This window comes from Ornithorhynchus anatinus, chromosome 5 (assembly GCF_004115215.2).
Source record: "Ornithorhynchus anatinus isolate Pmale09 chromosome 5, mOrnAna1.pri.v4, whole genome shotgun sequence".
Lineage (NCBI taxonomy): Eukaryota > Metazoa > Chordata > Mammalia > Monotremata > Ornithorhynchidae > Ornithorhynchus > Ornithorhynchus anatinus.
The window spans coordinates 59,990,065-60,003,806 of NC_041732.1; the positions used below are offsets into that span (position 1 = coordinate 59,990,065).

Genomic DNA, 13,742 nt, shown 5'->3' on the forward strand with positions numbered 1-13,742 from the left:
GGGCTATGCAAATAGGCGAGCGGGGCCGCTCTCCCCGCAGACGAGGTAGAAGGGGGAGGTGGGCGGGGCTATGTAAACGAGAGGGCGGCGCAGCCTATCAGAACGACGGGCGGGGGGGCGATGCAAATAAGCGAGCGGGGCCGCTCTCCCCGCAGACGAGGTAGAAGGGGGGAGGTGGGCGGGGCTCTGCAAACGAGAGGGCGGCGCAGCCTATCAGAACGACGGGCGGGGTGGGCGGGGCTATGCAAAGGAGCGGTCGGGGGGAGGGGGGAGGGGGAGGGGGGAGGGGCGCGTCCTCGCTCCGAAGCGGAAAACCGCAGCGGGCGGCGGGGGCGGGGCGCGGTTCTGCAGTGGGCGGGCGGAGGGGGCGGGTCCGGACCCCATCCCCTGGCCGAGCGCCGCCGGCCGCCCGGACACGGCGTCCGTGACGGCTCCCGCACCGTCCTCCCGCACCGTCCTCCCTCCTCCTCCTCGTCGCCCTCGTCCCCGTCCCCGTCTCCGTCCCGGTCCCGGCCGAGCGGCCCCCACCGCGGCCCGGAGCTGGAGCCGCGCCGGGGCCCGGAGCCCCGCAGCCGGCGGATGATGAACTCGCTGCTGTTCGGGGAGATGGCCCTGGCCCTGGGCTGCCCCCCGGGGGGCGGCGGCGGCGGCGGCGGCGGGGGTCCGCCGGGGCCCCCGGGCCCGTCCCCGGTGACGGCGGCGCTGCGGGACGACCTGGGCTCCAACATCCACCTCCTCAAGGGGCTCAACGTGCGTTTCCGCTGCTTCCTCGCCAAGGTGCACGAGCTGGAGCGGCGCAACCGGCTGCTGGAGAAGCAGCTGGAGCAGCAGCAGAGCGAGCGCGACCGCCGCCTGCGCTACAAGACGTTCTCCCGGGAGCAGGCGGTGCAGACGGGGCCGGAGCTGGGCGCCCCGCCGCCGCCTCTGCCGCCTCTGCCGCCTCTGCTGCCTCTGCCGCCGCCTCCGCCGCCGCCGCAGGCCGGGCCGCACGGGAACCCGCAGCACTACAGCCGCCTGCCCGGCACCATCTGGAGCTACACGCAGGTGCGGCGCACGGGCGGCGGCGGGCTGGAGACGCTGCAGGGCCCCGGCGTGTCGTGGCTGCACCCCGACGGCGTGGGCGTGCAGATCGACACCATCACCCCCGAGATCCGCGCCCTCTACAACGTGCTGGCCAAGGTCAAGCGCGAGCGCGACGACTACAAGAAGAGGTCGGTCGGCCCGCTCCGTCGGAGACACCGGCTTGGCTTTACCCGCCCCCCTTTCCCGCCTTCCTTCCCGACCCCTTTCCCGGTTTCCTTCCCGGCCTCCTTCCCGACCCCCCTTCCCTGCTTCCATCCCGACGCCCCATCCCTGCTCCCTTTCACCCCCCCCTTCCAGCCCCCCTTCCCAACTTCCTTCCCGACCCCCCCATCCCTGCTTCCTTCCACCCCCTCTTCCAGCTCCCCTTCCCTGCTTCCTTCCAGCCCCTTTTCCCTGCTTCCTTCCCGACCCCCCCATCCCTGCTTCCTTCCACCCCCTCTTCCAGCTCCCCTTCCCTGCTTCCTTTCCAGCTCCCCTTCCCTGCTTCCTTCCAGCCCCTTTTCCCTGCTTCCTTCCCGACCCCCCCATCCCTGCTTCCTTCCACCCCCTCTTCCAGCTCCCCTTCCCTGCTTCCTTTCCAACCCCCGTTCCCTGCTTCCTTCCAGCCCCCCTTCCAGCCCCTCTTCCCTGCTTCCTTCCAGCCCCCCTTCTAGGCCCCTTCCTTGCTTCCTTCCAGCCCCCTTTCAGGCCCCCTTCCCGGTTTCCTTCCCTGCTTCCAGGCCCCCTTCCCGGTTTCCTTCCCTGCTTGCTTCCAGCCCCCCTTCCAGCCCCCCTTCCCTCTTTCCTTCCAGGCCCCTCCTCCGATCCCCTTCCCGCTTTCCTTCCAGCCCCCCTTCCCGACCCCGAGGGGCTGGGCCTCCGGGGGGTGGGGGGTGAGGGGGGGGTCCTACCCCAAAGGGCCGCCCCCACATGCAGATCCCAGGACCTCCCCACCCTCCAGGAGAGTTGGAGAGGCCCACTATCTCTTTCTTTAAACATCCCTGACTTCCTCCGTGCCCTCTTCAGGGAGAAATGTCCTTGATGCCTCTGTGGTATCTATCGCACTCTCCCAAGCGCCTAGTACAGTGCTCCGGCTCGGTGCGCTGTAAGGGCCCCGTCGTGCCTCGGATCGATTGTGGTGGCGCCTTGGGGAGGTGAGGCCTGGAACCCTAAATGCCATGGAGTTTTCTCTCTCCTGGCACCCCACGCCCTTGCGGGAGGCGAGGCGGTTGAGCCTAGCGGGTCAGGGGGGAGGATTTTTCCACTCAGAGCTGTCCCTCTCCACCGGGGTCCTCTCTGTCTCTGTCACCATCCTTCCAACCTCCTCCCCACCTCTCCGGGCCCCATCCTGGGCAGGGAGGTGCCACAGAACCAAAGGAAACGTGGGCTGGATCACCTCCACCAGTTACCCCCAGGGAATCGTTGGGGAGGGGAGCCACTTGGTGGGAGGGGGTTGGGAGAGGGAGAAGACCAGCCTGTCAATCAATCAATCCTGTTTATTGCACGCTTACCGTAATCAGGGCACTCTACTAAGCACTAGGGAGAGTACAATACAACGGAGTTGGTGATAGGATAGTGATTGTCCGCTGCTGTATCCCTGATGGGTGGGGAAGAGGGTGACATCGGAGGAGACGCCTCAGAGAGCTGTAGTTTTGGCCCATCGCTGCCTTAGCTGTCCCTTACGGCTCTCTGGCCTGGATATGTGTGTGTGTGTGTGTGTGTGTGTTCCACATGGATTTCGAGATTTTTCTCCTATTTCATTCAAATTTTGCTCTTAAAGAAACGGTCCGTAGAATGTGGCTGGCAGAGGGGGAGATAAATCCCCAATTCAGGAGTTGGTGGTCTCCCCTCAGTAGGGCAGAACGGCCTTCCTCGAGCTGCGGAAATCCGGGCCGCAGAGACAGGCGCAGGCCCTCCACGATGGGTCCCTTCGAGTCGTGGCGGAGGGAGGCAGCGATGGGCAGTGGCCGTTCCGGGGGCCGTCGGACCTCGGAGACCAAGTCCAGCGCCGTCCCGGAGGCCCGGCGGTCTTAGCGGGACGGCTGGCGGATCGGCCTCGCCTAGGGCCGGTTCTGAGCCTGGGAGCGGCCAAGCGGCTGCCTCAAGCGGCCGGTAGTCCGGCTCCGTTGAAGAGGTCTGGCCGACACACTCCTAGTAGGGGCCGGATTCTTCCTCTTCGGCACGTCTGCTTCCTCAGCTGTGTGATTGGCACCGCTTCCTGGTTGAGCCCCAGCTGACACTTCTGTCTACCCGGCGTTTCCTGTCGATAAGATCGGTCCAGCTGCGGCGGCTGAGATTTCGCTTCATTTCTCCTCCTGGCCTAAATGGGGAAGGCGGGGTGGGGAGGCCGCTGCTTGGTTCGGAGGCCGCTGCCTCTGACAGACAATTATCTGACAGACGTTTACTCTCCTCCGCTTCGATGCCTCCTTGAAGGCCCGTCTCCTCCAAGAGGCCTTCCCTGACTAAGCCCTCCCTTCCTCTTCTCCCACTCCCCTTTGGGTCACCCTGACTCGCTCCCTGTATTCATCCCTCCGGCCCAGCCCCACAGCACTTATATTCCTATCTGTAATTTATTTATATTAACGTCTGTCTCCCCCTCTAGACTGTAAGCTCATTATGGGCAGGGAATGTGTCGTTTTCCTGTACTCTCTCAAGCGCTTAATACCGTGCTGTGCAGTCAGCAAGTGCTCAGTAAATACGATTGACTGACTGGGGAAGGGTGACTATCCTAAAGCCCCATTCTTTCCTCTAACCAGGAGGCCGTGTGTACTTTTTTACTGTACACTGAGTACCAGAGGTCCTGGTGTTTCCCACTGAGGTTCTCGATACTAATAATAATAGTATTTGTTAAGCACTTACTATGTTTGGGCACGGTTCCTTTTCCGTATGGGGCTTACCGTCTAGGAAGGAGGGAGTAGGATTTAATCCCCGTGTTACAGATGAAGAAACTGAGGCACAGAGAAGTGAAGTGGCTTACCCGAGGTCACACAGCAGATCGGTATTGGAGCTGGGCTTAGAGCCCGGGTCCTCTGCCTCCCAGGCCTGTGCTCTTCCCACTAGACCATGCTGCTTCTCACTTCTGAGTAAAAGGGGAAGTCTTTGAGAGGGAATTCAGGGTTTTTTTTTTTTTACCCTTGTGGCGAGCTCCCCGGTAGTTATTGCCTGGTAGTTATTGCCTGGCGGACTGCCCCAATCTTATCTTTTCCCTCTGGGGTCAGACAGCAAGAGGTCTTCACTGGGTTGGGGCGGGAGCAGGGGAAGGAGGAGGGGAGAGAGAAGGGGGAATTTGCCTTGGGTGGCCAGCAGGCTTTTCTGTGGGAAGCCTCTGCGGAGAGGGTCTCACGACTCACAGTGCTCACCCCTGGGGCCCTGGGAATCCTGCCCTGGGAAGACTGGTGTCTTTTCAGACCCAGGCCAGAACCCCCTAAACATCAGTGAGGAAGCGTGCTTCGAGGGGGTCTCGCCCTGTCTTGGAGGGGCGGGGGGGGGGGGGGGGAAGCTCTGCCTGGAGGGAGAGAAACAGACTTCAGAACTTGCCGAGCGTCTCTGGAGCGTCTCTGGAAGGGATCGACTCTCCCTTCGCTGATGTTGATGGTGTCGTCGTGTCACAGGCTCATGTTGTGTTTTGGTTTTGTTGTGGTTTCTTTTTTCTCACTGGGTACTAAGGAGGTGGAAACACTGACTGATAATATAGGGAGATGGGCATTGAGCAATGGTGTGCTAAAGCTGCACCTTGGGAGTGGAGCGTGGAGCTTGGCCCCGTCAGAGTGTTGGAATGAGCGCTGGGTTCTGTAGGGCGAGAAGGTGTGTGCCTTTCTCTCCCCCTCCTCCCCTAACCTACCCCCAACTCCCAGATCGCCCGGAGGGTGAAAAGATGCACGCTTCAGGGTGTTTTTAATTTAGCTTTATTTTTTACAGATTGAAAGCAAGTTGCTTTCCAGAGGCAACTGATCTGTTTCTGTGATAACAGGCATAGGAACCTGGCAGGATTCTCAAAAGCAAAGGTGCCAACTCATTTGGCTGTTTCGGTTCCCCAAAACTAGCTGGCCTCTCCAATCCTGAAACTCAGCCCCTAGATTTGGGGGGCGGGCGTGGGTGTGTGTATGTGTGCACGCGTGCTCCCAAGCGATCATTTTCCTATTCTCCCTCATTTTCTCCCAAAGTCAGGAGAATTTTGTACTTCTTCAGGGCCCGGGAAATCCTGACGAATGACTGCATGTGCAGAGTACTTTACCACTGCTTACTAAAGTGCCAGGAAAATGCTGTATTCGAGCTGAGCCATTGGCAAGGCTGAAAAATGCTGATATAAAAAGTACCAAAAAAGCCCAGACTTTCTTAAGCTATGTTCCCCGCCCTAGGGAATTTGGGTGAATTTTACTTAAAGCAGTAGGTAGAACCGCCTCGCTTAAAGGCTTCTGGCTCGGTTCGCGGTTTCCCTAGCCCTGGGTGAACCATAAGCTCGGACCCTAAATGTGCTTTTCCTAATTTGCCGGGGATTTCCGGCTAAAGTGGGTGAGTGGGCCTCAAGTGTTGTGGATAAGTTGCCCCGGCAGACCCACGCCCGGACTCCCCAGCGGTCGCCCCCTCTCCCGGCCTTGGCTTTGGATAGGGCAGCACATCTGGCCTCAATCAGTTATTTGTTTGCTTGCTGCAAGAACCTCTTTGTCCCTTTACGAGACTGACCCCAGAAGGGAAATGGGGTGAGAAATTTGAGATTCCTAAACAAAACTTCCCACTGGAGCCTTAACTCGGCTAAGGGGTACCGGACTCGGGGTTTGGGGAGGGGGTTTAGGCTGCCGGATTTTTTTCTTTTTAAATGCTTAACTTCAGGATTAGGTCGGTCTGATGGGAGCACCTACCGTGGGCTCTGGAGGTTCTGGGTCCGGAAGGATGGTCCTTCCTATACGATTTCCTCTAATGCTCCAATCCCCCCTCCTCCCCTCACCCTCCAGCTCCTTTCCTTTCTGATCCCAAGCCCCTGGCTCTCTGCTCTGGCATACGGAAGCTCGCCGATGCTGGGCGAGAGATACATAAGCTCCCAGGACTCGTCCAGACCCTGAGAAATTCCGAAATGTCCTTTCATCTGCCAGGCACCCCCAAGCGATACCTAACCTACTTTTTCCCCTGTGGAGAATTCCACTTGAGGCCTCGTCTCCAGCAACGCAGAGGCATTTTTGCCCGTTTCTAGTTGCAAGCACAGGGCAGGAAAGAGGGCGATCAGCCAATCTGCTGGACACAGTTCCTTCTCACCAAGGGTGAAGGGTGTGTATGTGCCGGGGGGGGGGGGGGGAGGGGGTGGCCGAGATTGATGGAAAGCCAGACACCCCTATCCCCACTGGTGAACCTGTTGGGAGACTTTAAAGTGGGGTGTGTCAGCTCAAACCAGGTTCTGCAATCTCACAGTCTGAAGGTCATTAAAGGATGTTTGCCAACCCTCCTTCTCACCCCTTCTCAAGTCCCAAGGCCGCCATTAAAGCTGTCCCCTCGTGTCCCCAACGAGGTGGCCATGGACACCCTTTGGCCGACAAGATCACGTAAGAGGACTGTAGAAGGACACGTACGAACAGCCTCTTTGTGGACTTTGGCAGAGCCTTTGTAGTGGCTGAATATGTCTTTAGATGGACCCTTTCCCACCCTCCACCTTGCTTTAGGGCTGCGACATTCTCCTCCCGGGAGCCAAGGCATAAAGGTGTCTTTTGAAACAGGATGAATAATAATAATAACAATGATTGTGGTATTTGTTAAATGCTTACTATGTGCCAGGCCCCATACTAAGCGCGGCGGCGGACGCAGGCGAATATGGTTGGACACAGTCCCTGTCCCACCTGGGGGTCACACTCTCAATCCCCATTTTAATGATGGAGGTAACTGAGGTCCAGAGCAGTGGAGTGACTTGCCCAAGGTCACACAGAGGAGGCAGGTAGTGGAGCCGGGATTAGAACCCAGGCCCAGGTTCTTTCCGCTAGACAACCTGACCAACTTCTCCAAGGGGTGGTCACACTGCCATCACTCTCCCTTCTCTCGCTGAATCCTTCCTCTGAATCCCTCTAAAACCCGGCAGAGCGGCGTCGATTCATTTGGGAACAGCCTTCCCAAGGCCTCTGCCCCTTGGCTGAGTTGGAGTTATGCACAGACGGAAGGTTTTCAAAGCCCGAGCAGGAAGGAGCTAGCGAAGGCCCTAGTCGAAAAGGAACGAGAAGACAGCTGACGCTTAAATTCCTTCCCAGTGGAATGTATGGCCTGGTTTGTGTTCGTATTGCACGGGATGAAGCAACTAGAACAGAACTAATCGTTAAACAGTTATCTGCTCCCGATTAATATTTCCTGAATTGTTTTCCGTGGGAGACTCTCTCTCTCTCTCTCTCTCTCTCTCTCTCTCTCTCTCTCGTTGATAACGAGCATCGCAAATTGAAACACATTAGGAAGGCAGGTCTTAGACCAGCCTATGTTGAGGTGGGCAGGGAAGAGAACAAGCCTTGGGAAACAAGGTATTTGAACACACCTAATGTAATAAAGAAGGAATAAGTCGCCTTTGAACATAAATGGGTCATGAGCCAGCGGGCGTGGATCGTCTTTTGATTCAAGATTTTTTTTTTTGATCGTTGGTATTTATGACTTCTGATAGTCTTGGTGAGATGTAATAAATGCTTGGCATGCCTGGTTTCAGAACTGACTAGTAGGTTCTCTCCCTGGTCACTCCTGCCCACGTCGGATGGCTCGGAGGATTTAGGATGAAGGGATAATCAGTCGATCGATTCATTCATTCATTCAATAGTATTTATTGAGCGCTTACTATGTGCAGAGCACCGTACTAAGCGCTTGGAATGTACAAATCGGTAACAGATAGAGACAGTCCCTGCCCTCTGATGGGCTTACGTGCAGAACGCTGTACTAAGCACTCGGGCGGGTACAATACGAGAGAGGTGTAGGCCTGCTCACAGGGAGGTTACAGCCTAGAGGGGAGAGACAGATGTGAAAAGAAATTTGGGAGATGTATGTCGGTGCTGTGGGGCTGAGGGTGGGGTGAATATCAAGTGCACACCTTCAAGCGCACGGGTGACACAGAAGGGAGAGGGAGTAGGGGAAATGAGGGCTTAATTGGGGAAGGCCTCTTGGAGAAGATGTGAGCAGCGTGGCTGAGTGGAAAGAGCCCGGGCTTGGGAGTCAGAGGTCATGAGTTCTAATCCTGCCTCTGCCACTTGCCAGCTGTGTGACCTAGGGAAGTCACTTCCCTTCTCTCTGCCTCAGTTATCTCATCTGTAAAATGGGGATGAAGACTGTGAGCCCCACATGGGACAATCTGATAACCTTGTATCTGCCCCGGCGCTTAAAACAGTGCTTGGCACGTAGTAAGCGCTTAACACATACCATTATTATTATGATGATGATGATGATGTGATTTTGATAAGGCTTTGAAGGTGGGGAGAGTGGTGGTCTATCGTATATGAAGGGGACAGAGGGAGGACAGGCAAGCCGCCATTAGGTTTTTTTTCCAAGGTTAAGAATAGAGAAATAGAGAATCAGTGCGGCCTAGTGGACAGAGCTCGGGCCTGGGAGTCAGAAGGACCTGGGTTCTAATCCTAGCTTCGTCACTTGTCTGCTATATGACATTGGGCAAGCCATTTAACTTCTCTGTGCCTCGTTTACCACATACGTACAGTGGAATTGATACTATGAGTACCATGGAGGGCATGGACCGTGTCCATTCTGATTAGCTCGAATCTATCCCAGTGCTTAGTACATACAGTGCCTGGCACATAGTAAGCGCTTAACAGATACCATAAAAAAATAGATGAAAGAGTTTTTTTTAAAAAAAAAAAAAAAACTCGAAACTCACCACTATACCCCCACTGCTGGTGTCAGCTTGGAGCTTAGCTGGGGAGAGGCCACTTGGAAATTGAAAATCCAGAGATCACCCTGATGGGGAAGTGTCAAAGTGAATCAGCTAAACCGTGTCTCCAGGGAATATGTCTGTTTAATGTTACAATGTACTCTGCCAAGTGCTTAGTCCAGTGCTCAGCACGCAGTACGCACTCAATAAATAGCATTAATTGATTGATCCAGGGTGCGTAGCTGCATGTTGGTGACTGTCACAGTGTTGCTGTGTGTGTGTGGCGAGCAGGAGGGGGCTGAGGAGGTTCCCACCCTCCTTTAAAAAAAAAAAAAATGTAAAAAGCCTTCCCTGATAAGCCACCCCGATGAGTCTGTTTTTAGTGTTTTTAGCCATCATCTGTCATGTTTTCATCTCACCCATTCGTCGACGATCTTGATTTCTAACTACATTTTTGTGTTGTAGAGGACAGGTGGGGCAACCCGTAACTGAGCCTAGCTCCCAAGTTAATGTTTCTCCTGGAAGATGATGAGACGTTCCGAGCAGTAGCATAGAGTTTGGAAATCCGATTCCTTGAGAAGCCTGGATGTGTCGTGAAGATAACTATTCAGAGACCGAAAAACCCAAAACCCAAAACGCCCCAGATATTTTAGAAAAAGAATTCCAATTTCCCAGTGGCAAATCCTGGAGGAAAGTTGAAATTTTTCACAAATGTGATAGATTGAAATATCGATAACAGAACATCTGCATCTCAGTAGCAAATGGTGTGCATTTTGTCCCTACACACACCCCCATCCAAAAAGCCAATATGGTATGGATAGGACGAGGTGAACTTGGTGCAATCAGAGCAGGTATTTGTCTTAGTCAACGCTAGCCGTGGCTCCGGGATTTCTTTGCATTTTCCTCCTCGCTTGAGCTTTCTGTTCGAAGTGCTGACACAGAGATTTCTGGCCTGTAAAGCTAAAGGCGGGCACGTGCTCTGACTTGGTGATGTCTTCGTTTAAAAGGCTTTTGCTGGAAAGAAGCCCCTACAGTAGGGATATGGTTTTGCTCCCTGTTAATTGGCTCTCTTAATCGTTCCTATTATTTAAGACATCCTGGCTCCTCGTGGCCTGTTAACCTCTGAAGGGGCTAAGGGGAAGCCCATATGGTCCTCTTTCATTGTCGGGCCGGCAGACCCAGCAATCTGAGATGTGACGTACATAGTCTGCTTTAATTTGTTTTGGCACCTCCCTGGTTGTCGATATTTGTATGTTTGTTCCCTCCTCTTCCCCGCAACCCCTTAGAGTGTAAGCTACTTATGGGCAGGGAAGGGCAGTGTCACTCTATTATCCTGTAGTAACCAAGTGCTTAGGTTCGCCACCGCAAAGTCCTCAATAAATGCATCTCTGCCTTTCAGCTCTCTGTTTTGGGGGGGGGGGGGGTAATGGATTTCAGTCCGGGAGTAAGAGCTGTGGGGGAGGGCTCCTGGGTTGAATTATTTAATACTTCCGGGGGTCCTGCCGTGAGCTCAGCGGTTGGGTGGTCTGAAACCGGCAGCAACTTCTTTCATCAGCAACTCAGCTGAACCCAGGCCTTCTCTCCTCCCCTGAACTAAGGCTTTGAAATGGAGTGAATGTTAACTGGCCATTCCGGAGGTGTCTTTCTTCCTGAATGGTTTGAAGGGAATTCTCTGAGGGAGAAGAGAGGAGCCCTCTATGTGTCACTGTGGCTCTGCAGAGCCTTTGAAAATCAAGATGTTTCCAAACAGAGAGCGGGGACCAGGTATTATCCGCCAGGGTGTCTGGTAAAGGAGGAAACTTGAAATAGGACCTAGAAACAAGGTATTTATAGTCGAGTTTATGGGTAATGATAGGCTGGGCTGTATTGTGCAGTAATACAAGGGTGAGTGCTGGAACGCGTTCTCCCTGAAATAAAAAGGGCCAGAGCCCGGAGCAGCAGCTGTTCCTTCCCTTCTCGTTCCTTCCTTTTCTTTCCTGTCTTCTTTCTCGGTGGTGCGGCGGCATGACGTGTCCTTGAGATTTGATTTCTGACTTCATAGCTTTTTCTTCTCTCTAAATCATCTCTGGGTGAGGAGAGGACGATCTGTTCTTCAAATTCAGTCCTCCGCAAGCTCCCTGTCTTAATAATGACAGTAATAGTAATGATGATAATAATTGTGGTATTTTTAAAGCATTGACTATGTGCCAAGTTGCTGGGGTAGTTATGAGATAATCAGGTCGGACAAAGTCCCTTTCCCACTTGGGGCTCACAGGAGTGAGAATAGATAGTTATTCCCAGTTTTACAGATGAGGAAACTGAGGTACAGAGAAGTGAAGCAACCTACCCAAGGTCACATAATAATAATAATGTTGGTATTTGTTAAGCGCTTACTATGGGTAGAGCACTGTTCTAAGCGCTGGGGGAGACACGGGAGAATCAGGTTGTCCCACATGGGGCTCACAGTCTTAATCCCCATTTTACAGATGGGGTAAGTGAGGCCCAGAATAGTTAAGTGACTTGCCCACCGTCACACAGCTGACAAGTGGCAGAGCTGGGATTCGAACTCATGACCTCTGACTCCAAAGCCCATGCTCTTTCCACTGAGCCACGCTGCTTCTCTGGCACATGGCAGGCAAGTGGCAGGGGTCAGATTAGAACCCGGGTCATCCGACTCCCAGGCCTGTGCTATTTCCACTAGACCACGCTGCTCCCTCAAATTAAGGGAGGGGGGAGAGGATCAGAATCTCATCTCTAATTTGTTCAGGCGTGGTTTCCCTGCTCCTGCTTTCAGATTACCATTAGCTTGGTGGGCTCCAGAGCCAGGGTGGGACCTTCCAGGAAGCTTGCGGCTTCCTCAGCCCCAAGGTTGTACAGTGGTGAGATGTTTATCTTGCCCTCTGGAGACCTAGTCATAAATAGTTGCTGCCAAACTGACAGCCTTGAGGACAGAAAATGCTATCCAGTTGAATCTGGGAGAAGGTTGAGAGTCTGCCTATTTGTGGCTTGTCTTTTCTGGCCTTTTCCTCTTCCCATATTAAGGGTTTGTTTCCCTCCTCCAGTGACACAGTCGGAAGGACCTTGAGAGACCATTAATCCCCTTCTCCTATCTTCAGTCAGAGCCACCATCACTTATCCCAACCCAGTCTGATGAGAATCTAGTCAATTCTTAACAGACCTGCTCTTTTTTTTTTTTTTTTTTTTTAATGGTACTTGTTAAGTGCTTACTTTGTGTCAAGCGCTGTTCTAAGTTCTGGGTTAGGTACAAGTTAATTAGGTTGGACACAGTTCCTGTCCCCCCTGGGGCTCACAGTCTAAGGGGGAGGGAGAACAGGAGTACTGAGACACAGAGAAGTTAAGGCCCGACTCCCAGGAGCACAAAGCATCCTTTAGCTCCTCCTGACTCTCCAGCGAGGTAGAGAGGGGGCAGTGACCCCATTTCGCACATAGAACAGTGGAAGAACAGAGAAAAGGGAGCTTGATCAATGTCACGGAGTGAGTTTGGGGCAGAGCTGCACCCAGCCCTAATAATTATAATGATACTAATCGTGGTGTTAAGCACTTATTATGTGCCAAGCACTATGCTATGTGTTGGAGTATCTAGTCCCTGTCCCACTTGGGGCTAAAGTCTAAAGGGGAGGGGGAACAGGTACTTAATCTCCATTTTACAGATGGGAAAACTGAGGCCCAGAGAAATGAAGTGACTCGCTCAAGTTCACACAGCAGGCAAGTGGTGGCGCCGGGATTAGAACCCAGGTAGCCTGACTCCCAAGCCTGGGCAATTTCAATCTGGCCTTGCTGCAGTCTCTCTGGGGAATTCGCTGCTCCCTTAAATGGTAGCAGGTGAGGAAATTTGGGACCTAGCATGAAGCTCCAGAGGAGACGGGAAGAGTCGCTGAGGAGGGAAGGCCACTGTGCCCCTGACCCGAAGTACAAGGCATGACGGTGGGGCTTGCTTCCGGTAGGACTGAGGGAAATGGCCTTTCTCACAGTTAAGGCCTGAATAATGCCCTTGTTACCATGGAGACAGACTCCGGGCCGCCATTAGGAAAGGCTCTTGGGGGAGTTGGGCTACTAAGGGTCACGGCTGGCCGGTTTTCTCTGCCCTCTCTAGCCAAATGTCCTCTCTAGCCAAATGTGCTCCAGCCCCCTCCACCACACACACACAACTCTCCCTCTCTCCCTGTCTCTCTCTCTCTCCAGTTCTTCCTAGCCTATTCAGGACAGCTTCCTCCTCCCCACCGAGAACCAGAACTGGGCATCCATCCCGATTGCGGGACTCAGCACGTCTCCTTGGGCACGTCTCATCAGCGCACACTCGGATGGAGGGAAATAATTACTGTCCAGTTCTTTCCCACTTGTTCAGTGGTTGAGCACGGGTTCCGAGAGCTCTGGAGATAGATTTTTGACGTGAAAATTCTCTCTCTGATCAGGGAACGTGTCGACCTCCCAGTTGCTTAGTCCAGTACTCTGCATTTAGAAAGGACTCCGTAAATAGGATTGATTGATAAAGTCGGATGTTCAGCTGCTGAGGCAGTTTTAGATATTTTTCCAAATGCCCAGAATTGTGATATTTGCTGAAGTGCTCTGTGTCAAGCACTCCGTCTAAGCGCTGGGAAAGGTTACAAGATAATCAGGATCTCCGGATTCTCCCCTCAAGTGTAGCCAGGGCAAGAGCTCTGAATGGGAAGCTAAGAGTTCTAGAAACTAAACTGCTTTGGATTCTCTCTGTGTCTTTGGGCAGTGACTTAACCTCTCTGGGTTTCAGTTTCCCCATCTGTGAAATAGATCGATCAATCCCCCAAGAAGATGAGTGAGCTGATGTGGGTGAAACCCTTGACATGGTTTGGGAGAAAGGTGATGGATAAAC

General features: G+C 53.9%; 1 protein-coding gene across 1 annotated transcript in view; it reads left to right on the plus strand.

Annotated features, from left to right (window-relative positions):
• Window positions 1-390: 390 nt before the first annotated feature.
• Window positions 391-13,742, plus strand: part of IFFO2 (intermediate filament family orphan 2) — a 60,565-nt gene continuing 47,213 nt past the window's right edge. Inside the window, 3 exon segments of the mRNA XM_029065744.2 lie at window positions 391-922; window positions 925-979; window positions 981-1,211. Of these exon segments, the coding sequence (XP_028921577.1) occupies window positions 580-922; window positions 925-979; window positions 981-1,211 (629 nt within the window). The 5' untranslated portion in view covers window positions 391-579.